This window comes from Balaenoptera ricei, chromosome 9 (genome assembly GCF_028023285.1).
Source record: "Balaenoptera ricei isolate mBalRic1 chromosome 9, mBalRic1.hap2, whole genome shotgun sequence".
In the NCBI taxonomy this organism is placed as follows: domain Eukaryota; kingdom Metazoa; phylum Chordata; class Mammalia; order Artiodactyla; family Balaenopteridae; genus Balaenoptera; species Balaenoptera ricei.
The window spans coordinates 11,208,505-11,235,700 of record NC_082647.1 but is presented as its reverse complement, the minus strand read 5'-3'; the positions used below and the strand labels follow the sequence as shown (position 1 = coordinate 11,235,700).

General features: G+C 37.1%; 1 protein-coding gene across 1 annotated transcript in view; it reads right to left on the bottom strand.

Annotated features, from left to right (window-relative positions):
• Nucleotides 1-27,196, bottom strand: part of TPK1 (thiamin pyrophosphokinase 1) — a 351,616-nt gene that overhangs the window by 217,685 nt on the left and 106,735 nt on the right. The window contains exon 4 of the mRNA XM_059932608.1: nucleotides 4,384-4,453. Within this exon, the coding sequence (XP_059788591.1) occupies nucleotides 4,384-4,453 (70 nt within the window). The remainder of the gene's footprint in view (nucleotides 1-4,383; nucleotides 4,454-27,196) is intronic.

Sequence of the window (27,196 nt, the reverse complement as noted above, 5' to 3'; positions counted from 1 at the left end):
AGATTCTAATAGAACAGGGTTTAAAAATGCTTACCTACCTTTAAAGGCATTATTTTTTTAAATGATCAATATAAATGATTTCTCCCATATTGTCAGACTACTTATGTTGTATCATCGATTTTGTGACTGTTTCTGTACAATTCTTATTCTCTTGTACTTGACTCCATTACTTCCTTCATCTCTTACCATAATCAGTGTGACTATAATTCTCCCGTGAGAACCTCCAGCAATGTTTCTTCATCTTTTTTTCAGATTCAGAGAGCTATGGAGTCTTTATCCCAAAAAATGTCCATCCACTCAAAATTCAATATATTATGATTCTATTTTATAAAGCCCCAAAGTAACATTAATTAGGTCAGACAGCAGTTTCCTCTGCGGGGAGCGGGTGATGGCAGGGAGCAGGACGGAGGCTTCGGCAATGCCGGGATAATACTCTACTTACTGATCTCAGTACTGTTTACACTGCTGTGCTCCCCTATGTGAAAATTCATTGAGCTGTATCATTATAACTTGTGCACTTCTCTGTCTGTTTTTTAATATTCATTATGGTGGAAAACATTGGTAATTACTGTCATAGTTGACAACTTTCCGGACCCTGGTTAAAAACTGACTAGAGCAACAACTGCTCTTCTCTTACAGTATCTGTTAAAGATGCAGAAAAAGAACTAACTTGGGGCGATGGAGGAGAGCAATGGTGGTTGGGGGCAGGGCGGGGAGTGCATAACCCTCCCATCATCACTTTTATTTACCTAGTACACGCAAATAACAATCGTGCAATATTCTTTGCTGTGGACAGTTCACACTTTTCTAATCTAATACAGTGTCAATAAAATCATCGCTAGAAAAACAAAGCAAACCTCCAATGCCTATCAGTGATGAGCAAGAAAAAAATCTGCTTCATAAAATCTTCCTAGCAAATCTTACCCTGCTTCTCTTCTATTTTTTCACCCTCATCTCTGTATCCTGTGATTATTCTGATCATGGGGCCAGGCTTCTCCATCCTAGTTCTGACCAACGGGTTTTACCTACTTGGGAGAAGACAGGAGGCAGATGTTGTGAGCCCACCAATGGACTTTTTCATCACAAACCACTACCAGAATATAAACATGAGACTTGAGTCAGTATCAGCCGGAGCTGTAGAATTGGGGGTATTAGTCCACACATCTGATACCCAAACTTACTACCCCACATTTCCAAAAACAGACATCTGGGGTTAGGAAGACAGTCAGTTAAGAGTACAGGAGTACAGTACAAAGACTGAGTCTTCATAAAATGTCTTCCTCTTTAATCTCAGGTCCACAACCACAGCTAGGATCCAAATATCATTGGCAGTGTCCATTCTATGTCTCCTTGACTGGGTCTTCACCCTGCCTCAGTTTGATGTACAGACTGCACACCCGAATCAGAACCTATCAGCTCTCAGAGCAGAGGTAAGCTAGTTATTGAAAATACACAGGTCATCAATCAAAGTCACTCAAAACCTTACGGTGAGAGAGAACAGAGTAACTGTAATCAAATACTTATTAACAAATATTTTTTGAGTATCTAATATTCTCAGGCAATTTTCTAGGCATAAGGGACTTTACATTCATTGAGCTTACATTCACTTGAGCAAGAAAAATTAGTCATATTTTCTGAACTCCAAATGGCAGAACTCAATGCAACTCTTTGCTACTTAGGAAAAAATTACATAATTTTTTTTTTTTTTTTGGCTGCACTGGGTCTTCGTTGCTACGCACAGGCTTTCTCTAGCTGCAGCAAGCAGGGGCTACTCTTCATTTCAGTGCGCGGGCTCCTCATTGCGGTGGCTTCTCTTGTTGCGGAGCATGGGCCCTAGGGTGCTTGGGCTTCAGGAGTTGCAGCATGCAACCTCGGTAGTTGTGGCTCACGGGCTCTAGAGCACAGGCTCAGTAGTTGTGGCGCACGGGTTTGGTTGCTCCATAGCATGTGGGATCTTCCTGGACTAGGGATTGAACCCGTGTCCCCTACATTGGCAGGTGGATTCTTAACCACTGCACCACCAAAGAAGTCCCAATAACAGATAATTTTTATTTTTTTCTTTTTGTTTCTCCCAGCTCACTAGCATATACTCAAACCATCATGAATTGTTTTCACAATAAACAAAAACATTAAGGGCTTCTTTATTTAAAAACAAAAAAAAACACCTGGTAAATGGAGAGAGGTGACTTTCAAAGTAGAAACAAAGACAAACATTTGTGAAAGAGGTAGAAGACTGAATGCATTCGGTACAGGATCAGACGTAAGGTCACCACTGAACTTTGCTTCAGCGCTATCCCTCGGCAAACCCTGCTCCTCTGTTACTGCCTACATCAGCCTTCCTTCTTTCCATTCCTAATGTGTAAAGATCTCACTTTCTCTTCAACTGGAGATGATTCTCTACATATTCGTGTTTTATTGCATAATTATAAGGTATTACATTGTAGATTAGCACACTGAATAAATAAAATAATAAGAACAAGCGAAGCAGTGGTCCACAACCCTAACTTGGCTTTTCAAAACTCATGAATATTTTTTCCATCTCCATTGTAAAGCCTTTCTGTTAAAAATACAGTTCATAGGAACCATGTTTAGTCACCTATGTCCAGTTAGTTTAACTGGGTAGGGTTTGGATTTAATGAGATTTATTCCAAGACTTTAATTCCCACATGAGCAGTTAGCTTCACTCATCTCCCTATTAGGGACTCTGTCTTCACCCCAGCCAGCCACGTCCCTAAGCATCAGACTACGCATCACGGCAAACACGTTATTACAACTCGAAAATCAACAACAAATACATTTTCTTCTTAAACATCTTCATATATGGACAAACGGATGCTAGATAAATCATATAAATCTTCTTGGAAGATTTCCGTAAGATTACTTATAAATGTGTTAAGAAATATAAGAAATGATTATTTCGAAATGTGGGCAAAAATAATGGCACCCATTCCCAAATCTGGCGATGTACATTGCTTTCAAATGTGAGTAAATGTGTTGGATGTTATATTTCTTACTAGTGGCCAGCCCAATCCAATAAAATTAATCAGTACAGAAATCTATTTTTTCATAGGCATTCTAGATGGTTCTTATGATCAAGGAAGAGTTGGGAAGTACTGTGTTAATACCCTTTCGCAGCTCTGGTTCATATAATTATGTTAATGAGCTACGCCCACCACAAAGAGAAAAAGCACTTAGTACCAGGTTGCTGGACAGTAAGCAGACTACAGGCATGAAACAAACAGCCCCCAATTCATATCTTGCCCACATGGCCATTATGCTCCTCTCTGAAGCAACTGGCCCAGACACTTCTATACACATACTTGAGTATTTTTTCACACACTGTCCATGTCAAGTCTTCGAGAATACAGTCAGAGGAATCCATAAAGTTTAAAAATAAAGACACACAAAATGTTAGGAATTTAAATTGTCTTCCTAGCTGTCACTGTGGCTATATTCTTTGAGAATGCATCCAGACATGCCCAATCTCATGCCTTCCTCCTATGGGCAACCAGCTGCTTTCAAAAAAATTGCTCCAATATTAAAAATGTGAAGTAAAAATTTTGATGCCATAAAGATGTATTTTACATCATTTCAAAATACATGTATTTAATTCACACCTACAGTATGCTGCATCAAATATTTTTATTTTTTGCAGCAAGGAGGTGATTTCTCAAACTATAAATATTTCAGTACATTTAATAACACATATGGTAGAAGTAGAAGTAAATTTCATAGCTAGTCTACTTATATCTAGACTATAAATTCTTGTGTTTGCCAAGAGGATGAGCTATACACATGCTGGCAATGAGCTAGATTTAAACCGTGCTTTCATCAAATGTATTCTCACATCTAAAAATAGCTCACCATGCAAAGATCAGGAAAACCAGAGAGCACAGATAACAAATCATTAAGAAATAAATTATTTATCTCTTAAAAATATATGTGTGCATAACTCAGAAGTAAGTTAAATTATACTGAGTTTTACTCAATGCTAATATAAAAATCTTGAACCTTCTACAGCAGTATGTATCTCTTATATGAGATCAGTTTGTATTCCTTTAAACTGTTTGAATAAAAACTCAAACTACCATTATTTTAGTCAATGTTCAAAGTCCTCACAAATATCGATATTTGATAATGCTACTTAATGAGACTTTGAAATAGTAGAATTTTTTTTTTTTAAATAAGAATAAGTTTGGCCTATTTCTACTAGCAGATACCATTCAAAGCAAAGAAATAATACAACATGGTTAAGCAGGTCTCTCCCTGAGGTGGTTTTCTATAAAAAGAATCTGAAGGAAAATGATCACCATTTACTAAGAAGAGAAAAAAACAAGCTCAAGAGCAGAACTGATATAACAGACACTGGCTGAAAGAACACACCTTTCCCTCTCTCCTTCCGTGACGTCATATAAGCGGTTGGCACCTCCATCAGCACAGGCTCTTAAAAGAGCTGCAAAAAGAAAAAAACAAAGAATATTTCAATATAGGAAGCTTAGAGCAGTATCTTTCAAAGGATGAACGTTAAAAGGCACTCAGACACACAGACACACACACACACACACACACACACACACACAGACACACACACACTCATACTCCCCTCCCTGAATCATTTCACATTCAGCCAGGGACACTGCTGGTACTAAAAACGATCCTACGCATCACACACATAAGCGAGACAGAATCACCTAAGACAAAATGTATTTCCTTTTTCCATCTTTTCCAATTCCCCTTATTAAATAAAGGAGAAGACTGTATATGATGTCTTCAGTAACTCTTAAAGCTTGTTTTGCCTTTTTTATAACAGAAGGTAGGCCTCTGGCTCAAAAACAGGTAACAGGACATAGCTTATAACTTTGCTCCCTTATTTATTTTATTTATTTATTTATTTATTTATTTTTGGCCGCGTCGGGTCTTCATTGCTGCCCGCGGGCTTTCTCTAGTTGCAGTGTGCGGGCTTCCTATTGTGGTGGCTTCTCTTGTTGTGGAGCATGGGCTCTAGGTGCGTGGGCTTCAGTAGTTGCAGCACACGGACTCAGTAGTTGTGGCTTGTGGGCTCTAGAGCGCAGGGTCAGTAGTTGCGGCACACGGGCTTAGTTGCTCTGTGGCATGTGGGATCTTCCCGGACCAGGGATCGAACCCGTGTCCCCTGCATTGGCAGGCAGATTCTTAACCACTGCCCACCAGGCAAGTCCCTTGCTCCCTTATTTTATTAATTTTTATAGAAAATTTCTATTTATGGCAGGTATTAAGGGTTTCCATATTTTACTGTGATATGAAAGATTTCTTTTAAAAATAAATCATAAGCATAACATCATAAGTTTATTTTAAAGTATGAAGTAACTAATAATCTAGATATATGTGACTGTAAAAATTGAGAAGTTGGTACAAAATTGACTGAAACTTGGGAAGCACTAAGATAATCAGATAAGGCAAAAGAGCCCCAGCTGCCTCTCTAACTGGGCCTCTTTATCTCTTGGCTTACCGCGCTTTTCCCCTAGTATCACCCTAGGATTTGATACTGCTGGTCAATCATTCCTTGAAATTTTCTTAGTCCATGGTCTACTATTTTTGTCATTGTTACTTCTCTAATTTCTAATTTTCCTAGAAAAGGTCAGTATCTTAGCATCAATTCATCCCTTTATTTAAAAAAAAAAAATCCTTTACCTAATAGTTTCAAATCAAACTTTTTTTTTTTTTAAATCCTGGGCGATATAAGAACGAATGCTGAGATGTCTAAGATTCTAATTCCTCACCCTGAACAGACCAAAGCCTTGCCTCTGTCCCCACATAGCTGTTAAAACCAATCATTAGGTCATAAAAATCAGCAAAGACCTTGGACACCAGCAGTTTCACAAGAAATAAACTATAGTCGGCCCTCCATATCCAAAGGTTTCAAATTTGGTCCCCTGTTGAATCTGTGGAAGGGGGCTGAATTCCAGTATTGCACCGTTTTATATTAGTGACTTGAGCATCTGCGGATTTTGGTATCTCAGGGGCTCCTGGAACCAATCTCCCACGGATACCGAGAGACAACTGTATTTTTTTGAGCTACTTCTTCATTTTATTGCACTTATGAAATCACCTTCCCTTTTTGCAAATTTAGCTACACATTTAAAAGAATGTTTATAAAATCTACCTCCAAATTTCTAGGTGTTTAATAACAGGTGGAATATTGGAAAAGATAGCTAATTGACCGTACTGGCATGAGTAAAGGTCCCAAAGAATTTTCCACTAATCAATATGTATGGGAAATAGTTTTCTGTGTCCTATATTATATCAGAAATAACACAGAGGCCAAGTGGGAAAAAAAAAATTCCTTTTTTGCTTCAGCTTCTTCATCTGTAAATGGTAATAGTATCACCTCTGACAGAGTTATTAAGCAATTAATGACTTAATAATTATAATAGTGCTAATCACAATACTGGAACATAGTAAGCATTCAACAGACTAAAGCATTCATTAGTCCTCTTCCTCCATTCCTGTTAGAATGAAACTAAAGTCTAAAAAACATTGTTTTTCTAGAAAAGAAAAGCTAAGGTCCTTAAAAAGTGCAAAACAAAAATAAGAGTTTTTACAAGATATCTAAGAGGGACATCTCATTTTACCAATTACTGACAACACATATTTCTCTTTAAGGAAAGGGACCCAAATTCAAATTATACCACAAACATAACCTGCAGAAGATCACAAAATATTCTGCATATTTCCTAAATACCAAAAACTAAAAGTTCAAAAACATCAAAAGCTAAATGGAGAGATAATCTCACATACAAAAGATGCTGTAGAACAAATGAATAGGGAGATGGAAAAGACTGATAAATAGAAACAGATGGTAAACTATCAGTAATTACCCTCAGAGTATATAAAACATTTCTCTGTAAACAAAATTAACAAGCCTATTGTATCTTTTTAATGTTAAGATCTTTTTATGTAAAATTGATTCACTGAAGTAAAATGAAAATCTAGAAGTAGTGGCCAAGGATTATCAAATAGAATGACTTGTCATGTTTTCACACTATATTATTTTACAAATATCAGTTGAATTCAACATTTATACCTATTATGCGGCAGGCCCTAAACAGAATAGAAAGATGAATAACAGAAAGAACTAGTTCTCCAGACTCACACTATTGTGGAAAAAGGAGAAAGAGAAACACATATATACATTGCACTGTAGATGCTGATGAGGGCTATGACAGAAGCAATGAAACATGATGGGAGGACTGGGACAGGAGACATTAATTTCAGTGGACAAATCTGTAAAACTGTGTATTATTAACTCTAGATCAGCTAAAATCAGTGTTACTTTGATAATCCAAAACTGTTTTCTCCTGCCTGTTATTTCTCACACCCAGACTTAAATTGGTATTTTTAGAGCAGTTTAATAAAAGAGAAATACCTAAGTCTTAGGAAGTAAACTTGTCCACATCTATTCCTGTTTTAAATGGCTAAAAGAGTTAAAATAACCGTGATGAAATCTGTGGACCACTCTTTCATTACCTAGAAGCTGGGATTGGGGTGCAATCCATCTGAAAGAAAAAACAAGCTCCAGTCTGTCCCTAAAACTATTTTGTTTTGTTGTCAATAAAGCTTAACAAAAAAGATATACTCTACCACTTTTAAATCTTATTAATGAAATATTTTCCATGTACTTAAATAAAATTGCATTTGGAAAACAAAATTTCAAGCATGTATTACATAATGTTGGCATGAATTCATTGGTAGCAATTTGAAAGCTGAGTAAACAAATCACTATTAATGAAAGTGACCAACTAAAAAAATCAGTAGTAGAGGACACTCTCAAATAAGATATTTTTGATAAATCACGAATCAGCCTCAAAAATATATTCACTCCATCATCCTTTAAATTGTCCCAAGCTTTAATGAAAAGAAGTTACTGCATGAGTTATCTTTAATGTAAAAATGTCATTGGCTCATACAGCAAAATTTTTGCAGATTTATCAAATACTACAGTTTCAATGGTTGAATAGTTATTTACTATGCATCAGGCTGATAAACAGCTGAAGACTAAAATACATTAAAATCTCTACATCAACTTTATATATTGGTACTACCAATAAGCATACTAAATACATCTTAAACTAATATTTTTTTTAACCTGGCATAAGTTACTGTTACTGACAAATAATGAAGAGCTCCACTCACAATCAGAGGTTAATTGGTTAGTTCATTAATTTCTGTTGAATAAAGTTGGACAGAAATGATTTGACTTTCTGAAAAGCAGACTATTATATTGGTTCCAAGTATTAAGATGTAAGAAAAAATAAAGTAAAATCAAAGAAACATTTTTCAGTGTCAGTCAGCTGAAAGAACACTAGATATAAAGGATTTTGATTCCAATCTGGATCAGCCACTTATTAGTACTATGACTGAGCTATTCCCAAGTGTGCTGATTCCAATGCAAAATAGAGTATTATATATATTTTACCAAGCTCACAAAATTTTTCAGGAACTGGAGAGAGACAACAAAGATAAAACCAGAAGGAAGTAGCATGGGGAAACATATTCTCTTACATGCTGTTGATAAAATTATAATTTTGAGAGACAGTTTGGCAGATTTCTAAAAATTTCAATGTGTATGTCCTTTGATCCAGAAATGCTATGAAGCCTCTATAAAACTTGCCCAAATCCAGAAGGGCGTATGTACAAGGATAGTCACTGTGATATTATGTGTAATCCTGAAAAAGCTGTTAGCAAACTTAAATGGTCATCACTTGAATACTGGTAAAATATATCAAGGCCCTTGTATGGAACCATTAAAAAAAAAAAAAGGAGCTCTTATATGTATTTATATGTTATCTCTTGTAAGATATATTGTTATTTAAAACTTTAACTTTTGGTCAAATCTTCCTTGCAACAGCAACTCAGAGAATATACAGAAGTATGCCTAATTCAATAAAACTAAGAATTGTACCAAGGTTACTATGTCAAGAATGCTTATCCAAGTAATCAGTGATCAGCATTGATAAGATGCACCCACACTGGAGAAAAGACACTAGACCTACACCCTGAGGAAGCTCATAACTACAGCAACGCATAGCAGCTCAAGAGACCCAAGAATCAATGTCTTCCCTGGTCAGAAGCACACCAAACACGGAGTGACCAGACTGTTTGAAAGTCACTCCTGGGAAGTAACTAGACGTTCACTATTTTTGTTAACAATCATAATTTATTACCTGTCTTGAACTCTTCCTTAAAGCTAAGTAAACTTAGTGTTGGGTAAAGCCTATCATGTCTTCTTAGTTTGCTAATCCAAGCCCAAGACCACCTCTGTACTGCACACAATGAACTCTTTAACCTTGATTATTTATAAGGAATAGGCATGGGATCATGGAAGACACTTTTTCACTCTTACATTAAACACTGTGCTGCTAAAAATATTTTTACAAGAAATATGAATTATATTGTAAATACAATTTTAAAACCAATAATAATAACTAAAAAGGAAAATACACATAAGGTAACAAGAATAATTTCAGATCCAATCCCATTATTAGGAGAAGGAATCAAATATTTTGACAGACTTGGTCAGGATTGAGTTGAAGGTGCCTACATTAATCTGGAGGAAAGCAAAGATCCAGAATCTTATGTAGAAGATGTCTTACAGAATTCCTGGACAGCTAAATACCTCCAGTTAGCCAGATCCTGTTTACTCCTAACACAGGTCCTTCCTTCCCTAGTACTCCAAAGATATAATTAGTCTTTGTGTACCTGAAATCAATCTAGTCTATCGCTATTACTGGTTTAAGCCAGGATCTCTCCCTGCCTTAGAAACAACAGTAAACCACATAATTCCCAACTTCTATTCTTCTACCCATATGAGCTAGTATGGCTGGAAAAAAAAAAAAGGGTGGGGGGTACCTTCTGGACTAGCCTCAGAAATAGTCTACCAACAAGTACACATTCTTTATTAAGAAGTGATAATCACTTATTAAACATGTGAGGACAGACACAACTACTCGGATATCAGAAAGTTCACTATCAGGCAGTAAGAACACGTAACATGAGATCTACCCTGTTAAAATTTAAGTGACTAATACAGCGTCATTAACTACAGGCACAACATTGTACAGCAGATCTCTAGAACTTAATCATCTTGCGTAACTGAAACTTGACTTCTGTTGAACAGTATAACTCCCCATCTGCCCCTGCCCCGAGCCCATGGCCACCACTGTTCTATCCTCTGCTTCTCTGAGTTTAACTGTTTTAAATTTCACATATAAGGGGAATCATGAAATAATCTGTTTTTCTGGGACTGGCTTCTTTCATATTGTATAATGTCCTTCAGTTTCTGCTATGTTGTTGCATACTGCTAGATTTCCTTCCTTTTTAAGGCTGAATAATATTCCATTATCTGTATATTCCACGTTTCCATTCATCCATCAATGGACATTTAGGTTATTTCCAGATCTTGGCTATCTTGAACAGTGCTGCAGTGAACATGGAAGTGCAGCTATATCTTTAAGCATCTAACTTCAATTCTTTTGAATAAACAGCCAGAAGTGGGATTGCTGAGTCATATGGTAGTTCTATTTTAACTTTTTATACTCTTTCTCATAGCGGCTGCACTGTTTTGCATTCCTACCAACAGCGAAGTAAGGTTTGAGTTTCTCTACCTCCTCACGAATACCTGCTGTCTGTCTTTTTTTTTTTTTTTTTTTTTGATAATAGCCAAACTAAGAGGTTTGAAGAGGTATCTCATTATGGTTTTGATTTGCATTTCCCTAATGATTAGTAACGTTGAGCGTCTTTTCATATACCTGTTGGCCATTTGCAGGTCTTCTTTGAAGAAATGTCTATTCAGTTCCTTATCCAATTTTTAATTGGGTTATTTGATTTTTTTTCTGGATACTGAGTTGTTGGAGATACTTACATTTTTGGAAATTAATCCCCTATTATATATAAGGCTTGCAAATATTTTCTCCCATTCTGTAGATTGCCTTTTCACTCTTGCTCGTTTCCTCTGCTGTACAGAAGCTTTTTAGTTTGATATGGCCCTATTTGTCTAATTTTGCTTTGTTTGTTTTTTGACGTCATGTCTATGCAATCATTGCCAAGACCAGTGTCCAGAAGCTCTTCCCCTATGTTTCCTTCTAGGAGTTTTACACTTTCAGGTCTTACATTTAAGTCTTTAATCCATTTTGCAGTGAAGATAAGTGTTTTTAACCAATTTTCATCACTAGGGACAATGCTAATATAAAGCCGTACTTCATATTTTATACTTATGGCAGCCAAGAAGGTCTAAATCAATTAATTCTTCCAGAAATATCTCTTGCTTAAAAACATTGACCTGTAAGTAGTCTCTGCCGTGTTAAAACCTCAACCATATCATGAAGCCTAATAAGAAATATACTTTATATAAGGACTCATGGAAGGTTTCCTTTAATGAACTATCATCCTTAAACACATTCAGGTGTTCACTTTTAGTATTTCTTAAATACTTCATAAAAAACAGAATGTCTGTTTAGGATATTTCTGTGATTTAAAAGAGAAGTTATAGGATCTTCCTTGGAGACCTTCACAAGTGGGGAGTGTTAAATATATTGGTCAACAATAAAAACAAGGGAAAAATACATCTAAGATACTATCAACTATATATACAGTAATAAAGGTATTGATTTTTACATTTACACAATTTTAAGCACAAGAAATGGTTACAGTGGTACTCCTGCAGAAGAGGACAGGGTTAGGACAAAGATTTATTTTTTGCATAACTAATTTTCTTCAAGGGAACGCTGCTCTTGCACTCACAGCCCGTAAGTGGCGTTAAATCTACACCCAAATTCGATTTGGCACATGGCTCAGTTCATGCTGTTACATCTCCTGCCTGGGGGGACTGATTCAGAGACAGAGATGTGATCCAATCAAAGGTGATAAAACCTAGGGAGACTTCCCAGGTTCCCTTTTCTGCTGTCCTGCCACCTGAGAGACTGTGAGCTTGGATCTATGATGGGCTATCATATCAGCCCAGAGCATGGGGCCAATACAGGAAGGTAAAACTAGGAGACAAGAGTACTGTTTGAGTCCCGATAGTCCTAGCACTAGCCTTTTTAATTACTGGGCTGGCCAAAAAGTTTGTTCAGGTTTTTCCGTAAGACATTATGGAAAAACCCAAACGAACTTTTTGGCCAGCCCTATACATGCACTAACAAGTTCCCTTCTTTGGCTCAGGCCAGTTTGAGTTGGGTTCTCTGTCATTTGAAGCTGAAGGAGCCTTAACTAATCCAAATATTAATTTCTACTTCAAAGACACAGAATCTTCCTCTTGGTTGGAGAATACTACCTTATTATGCCTCAAGTCTATACTGCATCAAGGCCTTAAAAGGAGGTATATATTTTTGTAGGTAGTTGGCTTATTATGTATGCACTCTCACCTGCAAAGCCTTGATTATGGTCCAAATTAGTCAGTCCGTAGACATGGTTAACGGACGGATTAGCAGGCTTTCCCTATGGAGATGTTATTTCATGGGGAAAAACTTCCATTCAAAGCCTTTCATGGAAATACGTGCTCTCTGAAAGAGAGAGCAACAATTTACTTTGCTCACAGGAGTACCAAGATGCATAATTAATTGCTGTTTAGATAACTCTTTCAGAGTTTTAGATGAAAGGTTTAATTTACAGTATACTTATGTGTGTACTTATATTGTACTTATTATGTGTGTACTTATATTGTTAAGAGAGCTCACATTATTTGTAATATCCCACTAACTGTGAGTGGAATACTCTTTAAATTTTAGTTAAGTCAGTAACACAGAATTATCCTTATTTAAAATAAAAAGCAAATGGTATTTATATTGAGCATCTACATGCACAGTGCCATGCTAGCCCTAATGGGCTAGTTCACGCCATGTAACGAAAAATTTTTATTACCTTTAGGTATATGCTGCTGTGTAAATTCTATTACCCTTTCTCTCTACCACCTTCTACCTCCTCCTCTCCTAGTTATATGCTATGGAGATAAAGTGTGACATTTAGTCATCTCTGATGCTCTTTATAAAGTCTACAATCAGGTACCGCCTTAACACTTAGTGACACCAAATACTTCATTACGAAGAAATCTTAAAAACAACCAAACATCAAACTGCCTGTCTATCCTAAAGTGGCATGGGGAAATTTTTCTTAAAGATGAGTAAAGCTCATCATGTGTAAAAACTACAAAGAAGGAAGCAGCGCAGAAAAACAGGGTCTTGTAAATTAAGCTAGCATATGCAAGTTTGTCCTAATGTGAGTTGTTAGGAATAAAGGCTAAGTGCATTCTCAATCATTAAATTTCTACAAAAGACTGGCCATTCTTTAGGGACAAGATGGCAAATACGCCTACTCAATCCACAGGGAATAAGGAAGCATATAATAGACCTTTGTTGGTGTTGGTTGTAATACAGGGTTGCTCAACCTTGCTACTATTCACAATCTGGGCCTTTGTTGTAAGGGGTTGTCCAGTACATTGTAGGATGTTCAGCAGTGTCCTTGGCTTTACCCACTAGATGCCAGTCATACCCGAGTTGTGACAACCAAAAATATCCACAGAAAATGGCAAATATCCCCTACTCAGCAAAAATCACTCCCAGTGCCCAAACCGGAGGACCACTTACACCTCAGCAGGCTGCCCAGAGTCCCATCATATCCAGTTGCAAGGCAGACTGCTTATCGCTATTCTCGAAAATTCCAATTTAAAAGCAAGACTATCACCCAGAAACTACATTCTACCTAGCTACCAATGTCAGGTGAATTAACAAAGCAACTTATGTCCCAGCTAAATTGCCTTCCATAGACCACTACCTAACACCATACACAAAAATAAACTCCAAATGGATTGAAGACCTAAATGTAAGACCAAACACTATAAAACGTAGAGGAAAATATAGGGAAAACACTCTTTGACATAAACCACAGCAAGATCTTTTTTGACCCACCTCCTAGAGTAATGAAAATTAAAACAAAAATAAACAAATGGGACCTAATTAAACTTCAAAGCTTTTGAAAAGCAAAGGAAATCATAAACAAGATGAAAAAACAACCCTCAGAATGGGAGAAAATACTTGCAAACGAATCAACAGACAAAGGATTAATCTCCAAAATATACAAACAGCTCATGTAGCTCAATATCAAAAAAACAAACAACCCAATCAAAAAATGGGTGGAAGACCTAAATAGACATTTCACCAAAGAGGACATACAGATGGCCAAGACATACAGACCATACAAGAGGCGCATGAAAAGATGCTCAACATCACTAATCATTACAGAAATGCAAATCAAAACTGCAATGAGGTATCACCTCACACCGATCAGAATGGCCATCATCAAAAAATCTACAAACAGTAAATGCTGGAGAGGGGGTGTGGACAAAAGGGAACTCTCCTGCACTGTTGGTGGGAATGTAAATTGATACAGCCACTATGGAGAACAGTACGGAGGTTCCTTAAAAAACTAAAAACAGAACTACCATATGACCCAGCAATCCCACTACTGGGCATATACCCTGAGAAAACCATAATTCAAAAAGAGACATGTACCACAATGTTCACTGCAGCACTATTTACAATAGCCAGGACATGGAAGCAACCTAAGTAAGTATCCATCAACAGATGAATGGTTAAAGAAGATGTGTCTTCTTATTTACATATATACAACGGAATATTACTCAACCTTAAAAGAAACAAAATTGAGTTATTTGTAGTGAGGTGGATGGACCTAGAGTCTGCTGTACAGAGTGAAGTAAGTCAGAAAGAGAAAAACAAATACTGTATGCTAACATATATATATGGAATCTAAAAAAAATGGTACTGACGAACCTAGTGGCAGGGCAGGAATAAAGATGCAGACATAGAGAACGGACTTGAGGACATGGAGGTCAGGGGGAAGGGGACACTGGGGCAAAGTGAGAGGAGCATTGACATATATACACTACCAAATGTAAAATCGATAGCTAGTGAGAAGCAGCAGCATAGCACAGGGAGATCAGCTCGGTGCTTCACGACGACTTAGAGGGGTGGGATAGGGAGGATGGGAGGGAGGCTCAAGAGGGAGTGGGTATGGGGATATATGTATGCATATGGCTGATTCACTCTGTTGTACAACAGAAACTAACACAGCATTGTGAAGCAATTATACTCCAATAAATGTGTATAACTAACTAAATAAATAAATAAATTGCCTTCAATCTATCCCAGATGCAAACCTACCATCTTATCCTCTCTCTTAGACTTTTTGAATTCTCAATAAGATCTCTCCTACCATCCGTACATGTATTAATATCTATGATATTCCACGTAATCTTCCAGCATGATCCCACACCCTCTTTATTTGTGCCTCCTACTCATTTGAGACTCTATAACTAAATTATTGCCACCAGTGACAACAGTCAAAGTCAGGTCTTTCTGACTGTGTGCTGATAGCTCACAACATCTGCCATGACAGATGAGAAACCACCATTACAGATACCACCATAGACAGGGAACAGGAAAAATGACAACTTCTATTATTAGCTCAATTCATTTCATAATGTACAAACATTGGTAAAGCGGCAGTGACAAAATAATGAGATGTGGCAGATTTCTATGAATGAGCAAAAATAATTAAATGCCCAGAACTACCAAGAAGAGCTGGAATAGAAGAAAAGAGCAATGACGGTGGCTGGTTCGCTTGGCAAAAGTAAGAGCTTTTAAACAAAACTCACTTTGTTGATGCAAATGTGTTACGTAATGGAAGAAGGCAGAAGCCATGGAACCAATTTACCTCCTCTGCCTGCTCATTCAGCACCAGAATTCCTTCACCTCTCCTTTTTTTTTAGTTTTTATGGATCAGTGGTATCAGATCTCAGAACTTACAGGCAAGACATATTTCAATTGAGAGATTTATTTTTGCATCTATCAATAGTGAAAATGTGTTAAAATCAGATATTTGTTACACAAGTGATACATTTATCTTATTTTGTAGAGATAGAAGAAAAAAATGCCTAATCGGATCATATCTGTACCTTTCCAAGTACCTTTGACAAAATATTTTAACACAATTTACTGAGCGTTTCTAGCAAACAAACCTATTCTTTTAAACAATAATCATTAAATCTAAATAGTAATGATAGGATAATTTCAGCAACTGGGCCTTAATACAGAAAAACTAGAAACAGAAAAAATTACATATTTTTACTACCAACTAATGTAAGAATTTCACGTATTATAATTTTATAATTAACTACACTCCTTGTCTAACTTAGCAGAGTCAAGCTAATTCTTCTTCCTGGTTAGGAAAAAAAAAGTTTTGGGGGAGGACTGTTTGACAGCTATTAGTAAGAATAAGGGGAGAGGAATTAGAGATAATATTTCTAGAAATAGATGAAAAGAAGAAGAATCATTGGGTTCCTGTTAAAAGCAAGAGATAATTACCCAACAATTCATACTAGGGCTTCTTTAGGCCAAGAGTTATAACCAGGTGGAACAAAGCACACTTAAAGAGCTTCAAGGGGATGAATAAATGTCTTACTACATTTCTTAGTTTGTAAGTTTTATCTGGGGACATTCTTAGAGGTGAATTAACCTTACTCTTCAAAACATGACTTATCAGGGCATGAAAAAGCTCTTTTTTTAAATAATTAAAAGAAAGCCAGTTGCTTTGCAGTTGAGTCAGATAAGGGAATAGCTTTAAGAGATAAAACTGAGAGGCCGTCAAGAACCATATTAAGCAGGCCGTGGTACAGAACCGAGCTCAAGTATAAAATGAAGCCATGACGGGTTTTAAGTTTCAGAGTGTTCTATTCTGACCTCTGCGTTAAAGAACTTTCTTCCTTTTACACATTGAGAACAGATTAGAGGGAGACAAGAGTGTAATTAATGACATTAGTTAGGAGACCTGCAGTGACCAGGGGAAAAGGTGGCTTAGACTAGAGTTGCAGCACTTAAGGCAGAGAAACTTGGATGTAACTTCAACATACATTGGGAGTTGAAAGTGACTGAATCGTCTGAGAGACTTGGATGTGGAGGATGGCGCAAAAGGAATCAGAGATGACCCTCAGTTTCCTGTCCTGAGCGACTGACAAACACTGGTACTGTTTACAACTCTTTACTATTTCCTCTACTGTAGTTTTGTCCAATGCTTGGCCACATTCCATAAAATATTTCTGGCTATTCTTGGCCCTCTATCATCTTTCACATTTTACTGTCCCATTTATATTATAACCCTATGGGCCTGCCATTCTCCTTACAATGAGACATGTAAAGTTTCAATAGCTCTTCTCCCACTTTTCTCCACATTGGATTTGCCTCAAGGGGTCTCTGTATAGTGGAAATATTTTATACTAATGGTAGCGAAAAATTAAAGGCATTATCAAAAAAGTTTAATAAAAACTTAAAACACGAAATACAGTTTATAGGTTAGATGTGATGTTAGTATTGTTCAGAGCAGTTTTATTGTTTGGGCTTGAGTTTGGGTTTCCTTGTTTGTTTGTTTGTTTGTTTCGGTTATTCCTAAATCAAAGGAAACATGAAACCAAAATATTAGAAAGGACCTGGGGTAACTCTGAATATGTGAAATAATTTCTGGCAAAGAAACCCTGATTTGAAAGCTCAGATGCAATTGCTATGGCAAAATATCAAAAGAAAAACCTGAAACAGGTCATTTTTTTTCCTGTTTTTTTTCCCCCCAGAAACTTGTAAGAAAATTCCAAGAAATGTTATTTTCAGGAAATTTTTAAAAGGAAAACAGAGGCTATAGAGATGACAAATAAGCACAAGAAAAAGTGTTAAACATCATTAGTTATCAGAGAAACTCAAAACCACAAGATAACACTACATCTTTATTAAAATGGCTGAAATAAAATATGGTGATTTTGTATCAAATACTGGCAAGGACGCAGACAAATGGGATCATTTACACATTGCTATTGGTGCTTTACTACCACATAATTAACCTTACAACAACTCAAAGGCTTGTATTTTATTTCCTATTTACAGACAAGGAAATGAGCTCAAAGTCACATAGTTATTTGCCCCAAGTTACATAAATTTTCTTGTGGGCTTCAGAGTGTGAACCTTAATTTAGAAAATAAGATTTTTCACTTGTGTGTTATGGAGTTAGAACTAGAATTATTGTAACAGTGAAGCCAGAATTAGAACCTGGATTCACTTGGTAATAGAGTCCACATTATTTTTGCTACACCAGAAATCCTCCACTGTGCATATGAGTTGACCCAGTAAAGCAAAGTGACGTATAAACGATGAAACAACATGAGCTTAAAGTGTAAGAACCTCAAATATCAACTTCCTCAGGAACAGTAAGGCACACGCTTTTCCAACGCAATAAAATACACGGTAAGAGCCACAGAGATGTTCATGTCTACTGAACCATTCACAGAACTAGCTTCATGCCTTACTAAAAGAAAATGAAGAACAGGGTTGAAGAGATCCTAAGAGATCTTTTAAATATCAAAGTCATTTGTATTGATCTTAGCATACTGGAGGAAACACAGTTTGCCTTCTGTATCCATCAGGGTCCCATCAGGAGATAGCATGCAGTAATTCAAACAGAGAAAGTAATATGTGAAAGTAATCTGAATGTGAGAAAATTAGTAACAGGGGTTGGAGTAACAGTGGGTGGAGGTGGTGCGGTAAAGAATAGAGCAAGACCAGATCTAGGAAGCAGACAACACTGGAAAGGGCTCGATGGTGGGAAATCCTCCCTCTGAAGTGTGGAGGAGGGGAGGACACCATTCAGAGGGAGGTGCTGGCCTTGGGATTCACTATGAAGCCACCTGCAAGGGTCTGGGAAGATGCTGGAATCAGGAAGAGAAGCCCCTTCATCCAGAAATGTCTCTCCCACGCCCTCTGCTGACACAGCTTAACATCCCACTCACTACAAAGGAGAAATGCTTAAAAGGCTCAGCTTCATTATCACAGAGCAGATGGTGAAGCATGGATTTGGAGCTGAGAGGCAATAAATTAATAACTTAATTAAAAAAACATCGATTGTTCTTTCCCCCTATGACAGTGAATGTTTATTTATTCAATTGGACATTTCCCAGCTGCTTCCGTATCCTGAAAAGTCTAAAGCAGTCATTTCCTCCTTCCCCTTAATATTACTCACAATCTCCTAGTTACCCCCAAGCCTCAAAAGCCACAAACAGGAATTCCGTAAGTGATTGTTGACCTCAACGGAAATACACCAAAGCTGACACATCTTTGAAAGGTTTAGGCTATTCTAGATTTTAAAAATACTTTTTTATCTTAACTCACAAGGGTACAAAAGGTCCAATGGGGCACTGAGTTTACTAGGTATTTCCCTGTAGGGATCTGGATTAAAATTCTAGCCTGAAGTGTAGAACAAAGTTATAAAATGCTTTTTTGTACTCGTATACATCAAAAGGACATTTCTCCACCTGTGCATCCTTTTTTCAGCAAAGGATTGAAATAATTCATATGAAGTGTGTACCAATAAAGAAAAATATCCCTGGCATATTTAATCCTCAATTTTTACTTTCAAAAAAATTGAATATAGACCCAGAGATCCCTTGAATGCATAAAAAAGAAATTGAGAACAATTTAAAATACATCAAAGAACAAAGAATAAGATAACACCTCTGTGACCTCCATCTAGAATTGCCAATTGTTATAATTCAGCACTTTGTATTACAAAAAAAAAAAAAACTATAGAAGTTTATATTCACTAGATTTCTCTCTGAAGACCCAACCTGTTCCCATGCCCCTTACCAGTGGCACACACAATTCTGGACATAGGATTTATCTTTAGAGTTTTTTGGGTTTTGGGGTTTTTTTTGTTTTTTTAACTTATATAGCATGCATATGCATCAATGAGAAATATATAACATTGTGTATAGTGTGTGATATGTTATTTTTAATTTTGAAACAATAGGTGTTCCAAAACTTGCTTTTCTCACTCAACATTATATTTCTAACCGCTTTCCATTTGGAAATACAAATCTAGTTCACTGGATTCATTTAATTCCTGTACAGAATTAATGAATGTGTCAAAAATATCTGTCTGATCTCCTATGATTAGACAGGTAGGCGGTTTGCGTGGTTTTAATTTTTTAAAATGTCACAAGTATCATGTAGATGCCTCCTTGCATACATATGAAACATTTTCTCAGCCGTGTATACCTAAATGGATAAGCACTGGGTCACAGAATATGGACATTAGTAATTCACTACATTATAAGGAATTGCTAGCCACACTGTATCAATTTATACAACTGATACAACATATCAATTTACTGTTTAAGCAGCAAACTGAAGCTGCACACAGGACTTGATTACAAATTTGATTACAATACTGTGGCAGGAGCAGCTTAGCCTATCAGTAGAAGTGAAAGGTGCTGTCAAGTGCTCTGGATCACGGAATAGCAGCTGCAAAGTACACCACGGATGGAGACTGGCCACTGTCTTATTTTCCTCTCCTACTGTCTCCTGCAATAAATCCCTGGCAACTTATCTCTTCAAAGCCCACCCCAGCTGTCCTACCATAGGACTGGAATGCAGGATCCTTCCAGACTCTGGGTCCTCTTTTTAGTCAATGTGCCTTAGTTGTCTTGACAGGAGGCACTGATGTTATTAGGGCTCTGACATTAATCTACACAATAACCCTCCAGTGTATTTTATTCACTCATTCATTCATTCATTTATTCATTCGTAAGCACAGACTGAATGAGCACCAAAGGTAGCCAGAAATACAGCAAAAACCACACATGGTTCCAACTCTCAAGGACACCACAGTCTAGAACTACACTATACAATATGGCAGCAACTGGCCACTTGTGGAACTGAGCATCTGAAATGCAGCTAGTCTCAACTGAGATGTGCTGTCAGTATAAGAAACACTGAATTTTGAAGACTTAGTAAAAAAAGAATATAGAATTTATCATTAACAACTTTTACATTGGTTATACATTGAAATGATAATACTCTGAATACACTGGTTTAAGTAAGACAGTATTATAATGAACTTTTCCTGTTTCTTTTTACTTCTTTAATGTGCCTACAAGAAGATTTAAATTTACATTTGTGGCTCCCATTAATTTATATTTTCTAGCATTGGGCAATAAGGCATGAGAGGTAAATATAGTAATACAGTGAAATGATTCCTAAGTTGGGGTAAATGCAAAGCTCTGTGGGAGCAGGCAGAGAGGACAAAGCCAATTCCGCTTGGGGCACAAAAGAAAGCAAACCACAGGAAATGAGAGCACAAATAATAAAAAAAATAGTAATGCCTTATTACTATTTACGAAGTATGAGTTCGCTATGTGGAAAAAGGGGGAGGGAATGAAATCATTTCAGACAGAAGCCCAGAGGCGAGAGAGCAGAAAAAACTACCTAGATGAGCTGAAACTAGACTAGGTTACTCACATTACCCCCTTGTAACTATAGACAAAATCAGCCTTTTTGATTTAAAATAAAAACAATACTCAACTTTTTGTATTATTTCTTCCCAAAGGAAGCAATTTTAGATGACTGAAACAAAACTTCTAACATACAGAAAAAAAATTTTTTCAACCTATTATTTACCCCATGATGCCTACTACCTACTTTTATACTATCAGAAGAATCACCCAATCTCAAGGATAAGCAGTTGTGTAAGTAACATCCATAATAAGAGAATATGGCACCCAGAACAAAATCTACCTTACCTGCTGCATATATGAACCTGTTATCCCCAAAGGAAGGAGCTGAAGAGTATTTTACAACCTTGGGGGTTTTGTTTTGTTTTGCACAATTGCTTTTGCACAGGTCTTGACTCAAATCTACATGAGAACAGTAAGATTTTCATATTACAGCACGTTGTTAAATTTTTTAAAAATTTATTTATTTCATGTTTGGCTGTGTTGGGTCTTCGTTGCTTCACAGGCTTTCTCTAGTTGTGGCAAGCAGGGTCTACTCTTCATTGGGGTGCAAGGGTGTCTCACTGCAGTGGCTTCTCTTGTTGCAGAGCATGGGCTCTAGGCCTACGGGCTTCAGTAGTTGCGGCTCGCAGGCTCTAGAGCACAGGCTAGGTAGTTGTGGCGCATGGGCTTAGTTGCTCTGCGGCATATGGGATCTTCCCGGACCAGGGCTCAAACCCACGTCCCCTGCATTGGCAGGCAGATTCTTAACCACTGTGCCACCAGGGAAGCCCTACAGCAATTTTTAAAATATATAGTAGTATAGCTTTTCTTTATTCTGGAGCCTATCGCTGACTTTTAATTTTTTTTTAATTATGCAATGAAAGGAATGCAAAATTAGAATTTTGATCAACTACCTGGTGAATGATACAGTAAGTTATACCAAGACAAGAATTCCTTTTGTTAATTCTACTCTATCTCAAACACCAAGGATCACTGAAAAACACGTTTATTCATGAGTGAAAATAAGAACAAGTAAAAAAGTCAATGGAAATATAAGAAGAGCAAAAATAAAAACAGTGAGATTCGCTGTTGGATGACAGTTTTTAACAGGACCTAAACATGAATTAATGTCAACAGCTGGAAACTGCATTTGGCTCATGTTAAAGAAATGTTGCTGTTGCAGTTTGCAAACAGGATGAATGGAGAGCAGCTTGCAAGCATGAAGGATAAAAATAAATATTTCATTATGCAAAATGTGTTTCATTGTTGTATTTGTAAATTTGAAACAATTATAAGCACTGCATGGCAGTGTGTGCTGTTATTTTTTCACCCACTGGCAGGTAGTCTTTTGTTTTGTTTCCTTTTCTTGGGCTGCAGTGCATTCGAAAATAACTGTTGGTACTTGATGACAGAAACTAAAATAACTATCTCCTTTCCCCATCAAAGTATAGAACCATGAACTTTTTTTCTCCCCTATGCCTTTGATCCTTGGAACAGGAAAAGCAACACTAAGTAGAATTCAATAATAAAAGGAAACCAGTGCTTCCGGATGGGACAACAGGCAAATAAAAGTTACTCCCATTCTTTTTAAAAGATGTATTCAAGCTTGTTTTAATAATTCATAAGATATACAACTTCATAAATACACAAAGAAGTACAATATAGCCGGGAGAAATGAATTGAGATGGAAATATTGATCCCTATAATATTTTTAATAAATACAATACCATGATGTGCCCTCAAAACAAACAATCCTCACAGCACAGCGATGCCCCGCTTGTTCACAGCTAACCCATCTGGGAAACCCAACCACAGACAGTGAAATCCAGTCCTCAAGGAAAACAACTAACAATCAGAAGCAAAATCACCAAGCAACCAAAGGACGAATGGAAAGAGTCAAGCAGCCAAATCCTAAATATTACTCTGAAGAAGGCTTTTGTCAGCTAGGACAGCTTTCCTGGAAGATTTAAAGAAAAAACTATGACCTTGTTTTAAGACAGCAGAGTGGAGAAGTCTCTGTCCTTTCCCCCCCCCCCCCCCAAACAACAGTAGAATAAAAGAAATGGAAACTCCATCTCAGATAAGACTAGACAAAATCTATCACCCAATCCCAATATGTGCAAAAGCTGCCAAAGGCAATGAAACTCAAGTAGGGGTACAGGAAGGTGCTGAGAGGAGGTCTTTGGCCAAAGATTCAGATACAAAATCAGTGAAGGAAACGTTCTGTTGCTGAGACAAAGTAGAGAAGGCAGACAAGACTGAATTGTGAACAGTCTCCTAGCTTCTACTGTACTGGCAGCAACACAAAAAGGTTAAACACTCTCAACTATACAACCCTGTATCATGAAGCACTTTCCTGTGAACAAGGAAGAATTCCTGCTACCCCTGCTCTCCCAGCCCCCACATAAACCAGTTTCAAATCAGAGGTTGGGAACTGGGGGGAGGGTTAGATTCATTCAAAGATAATAAAAAGGAACTAGCACAGGACCTAGAATAGACCAAGAAGTTACAGGAGAGAGAGGGAAAGAGAGGAAGGAAGGAAGGAAGAAGAGAGGGATAGGAAGTAACTGGAAAGACAGATGAGGAAAAGTCACCAGAAAAATGTTGCCACCAAGCAAATGAAAATCATAATGAGAAACACCACTATAACTCAAAGAACTTAAGGAAAAAGTAAAAACATTCAAAGAAGTGATACAGAGAGAGGAAAAGATGGCGGAAAAGTAAGACGTGGAGATCACCTTCCTCCCCACAGATACATCAGAAATACATTTACATGTGGAACAGCTCCTACAGAACACCTACTGAACGCTGGCAGAAGACCTCAGATCTCCCAAAAGGCAAGAAGTGATACAAAGCTCTAGAAGATATGACAATATCACAGAACAAGATAAAGTACAAGACTGAAGAGAACATCAAAAATTAAATCTAAGTAAGAAGCTGTTTGAAGCAGAATGAACATGCAAGACAAGATGGAGACATGAGCAAAAAGAAACAGAAATTAACAATGAATTAGAAAAGACTGAAAGAAAAAGAGAACTGGAAGGGGTTTTTTTGCTTTTTAATTTCACATGTGTAACTGCTTTCCCAAGAAGAATAAAGGACAAATTAAAGACAAATTTTCCAAACTAGAGGAAGATGCAAACCTGTAGACTGAGAGGGTACATACATGCCAGGGAAAAACAATATAGGATGGTAATACTGAGTCAAGTCTAATGAAAATCTCTGGTACTTAAAGATAAAAGCCCAGAAGTATTCTTTTGGGGTAAGGGGGTGGGAAATAAGCTAGCCTCAGACTTCTCTACAGAAACATTCAATATACTTGATCCTTACAAGGTCCCTAGTAAATAGAGGTACATCCAGTCAAACTGCTGTTTAAGTTTAAAGGAAACAACTACCTTTTTAAAAAAAAACATTTTAATTTTACTGGAGTATAGCTGATTTTCAATGTTGTGTTAGTTTCAGGTGTATAGCAAAGTGATTCAGTTATACATATATCCATTCTTTTTGAGATTCTTTTCTCATATAGGTTATCACAGAATATTGGGTAGAGTTCCCTGTGCTATACAGTAGGTCCTCGTTGGTTATCTGTCATATATAGTAGTATGTGCGTGTTCATCCCAAGCTCCTGAACAAATACCCATCTTTAAACATCTTAAGACCCACGAAATTTCATTCTCATAGAGCTTTTTGAAAAAAATACCCTAAGAGGGACTTCCCTGGTGGCGCAGTGGTTAAGAATCCACCTGCCAATGCAGGGGACGGGGTTCAAGCCCTGGTCCGGGAAGATTCCACGTGCCGCGGAGCAACTAAGCCCGTGCGCCACAACTACTGAGCCTGCGCTCCAGAGTCCGCAAGCCACAACTACTGAGCCCACGTGCCACTACTGAAGCCCGCATGCCTAGAGCCTGTGCTCCGCAACAAGAGAAGCCACCGCAATGAGAAGCCCACGCACCGCAATGAAGAGTAGCCCCCGCTCACCTTAACTAGAGAAAGCCCACGTGCAGCAATGAAGACCCAATGCAGCCAAAAAATAACTAACTAACTAAATAAATAAATAAATACTCTGGGAAAAACCTCAGGTTACAGAAAATACACAGAAACGCTATGACCAGCTGCGCATCACACCAAAGCCTTTGCTGATCCTTCTGCCTGAAGCACCCCAGCCACTCCCCACCTGGGCCACCTCCCCGCCTGCTTCTCTTCCACCTCACACACCAAGGTCCTTCTTTCCTGCCACCAAGGCTTAGCTAATGCATCAGACTTTCCTTAAAATCTTGTCTGATACCACATATCATATTGTTTCCCTTCTCCATCTCTAATAAATTACCCAACTGTCTGGTGTAAATAATACACCTGAAACAAAGGAACTTTAAAAGACTGAAAACGGGCAAAGGCATACTTTGTAAGTGAAAAGAAAAAGAAAGCAGGGGTGGTTATGTATCAATAGTGGAAGAATCTATTCCCCTTTCTCTATCCAAGAAAATAAAGGGCATGGAAAAATAAATAATTACTAAGGTACAAATAAGTAAAGTACATCAAACACTGTAATCAGAAAATAGATCTTTTCCACTGTCCATAGAAAAATCACAATAACTATATATCCAAGCCATAAAGAAAATGCCATGAAAATTCCAAATAGGAAAAATAGGACAAATAACACTCTATGATCATAATCCAATAAAAATATTAATTAATTATAAAATAGAAAAAAACAAAAACCTAAGAGCTGGAAATGTTCCAGTCCTTAAATCAAAAGGAGGGATGATGGGGCAGGGCAAACTTAGAGTAAAATGAACTGATTATTGGAAAAAAACAAAAAAATCTTTATAACCTAATATGAATATAAAAAGGATCACAAGATGTGGTGATGAACAAATGAGTATGATGTTCATTTCTAGTTAAGAACTACTAAATCAGACCTAAAATCATTTTTAGCAGCAAACGATCAAGGTTCAAAAAACTGAGTTTGCTCTAGGCAACACAGTTAAGATATTGCAGAACTGGGATTCAAATCCCATGTCATCTGGTGCCATATCCAGTGTGCTTTGTCCCCCTATGTATTAAATTAATACAGTTAAATTAAAAAGTCAATTAAATTTACTAAGCTCAAATACATAATATAGTTCAATCAGACCCAAGATACCATTAACAGAAAGAAACAGCAATGTTATAAACACCACCAGGAAAGAAACAATACAAAAACGAAACAACCTCTACTAATTGAACTATGACACAATGCTTTATTTTCACTAAGAATCTGTTTTACTTATTTAAAAAGGTCTTTTAAACTAGATTTTAACATAATCACTCATATGCCTAAATAAAAAGGAAGAGTAAAACAAACTGGATGTGACTTTGCAAAAAAACACGGAATTGTTCCATGAATTCTTCCAAGAATAAATACCTTCTTCACAAATACAAGGACTTTTTTTTGTAGTACAATGCCTAAGTAACTACATTGTAAGCAACTGCCTTCCAGCTTCAACCTTTCCGAGTAAAGTCACTACTCCTTGACCCAACAACTCACCTCTTGATTTACTGACCTGTTGTGCTGCGAGCAGCATGAGATTGGACTGGATAACATATTTGTTTTTCTTTTACCTAGTTCTCTATACAGCTTTCCTTACTTTTCATTTCCTCTCCTTTCTCTTCCTCTTACAAATGACTCTCATTTTCTGGTGGAAGAAAATCTAAAGCTTTTTTTGCTCGTTCAGAAAGTCTGCTACTTTAAAAAGTATTTTTAAAGACGTTTAATTAATCTCAGAATCTTCTCCTTTCCTGCCTCCTGGAAAAGTAGGAGATGGAGGGTGAGGAATACCACTAAGTACTGAGAACCCT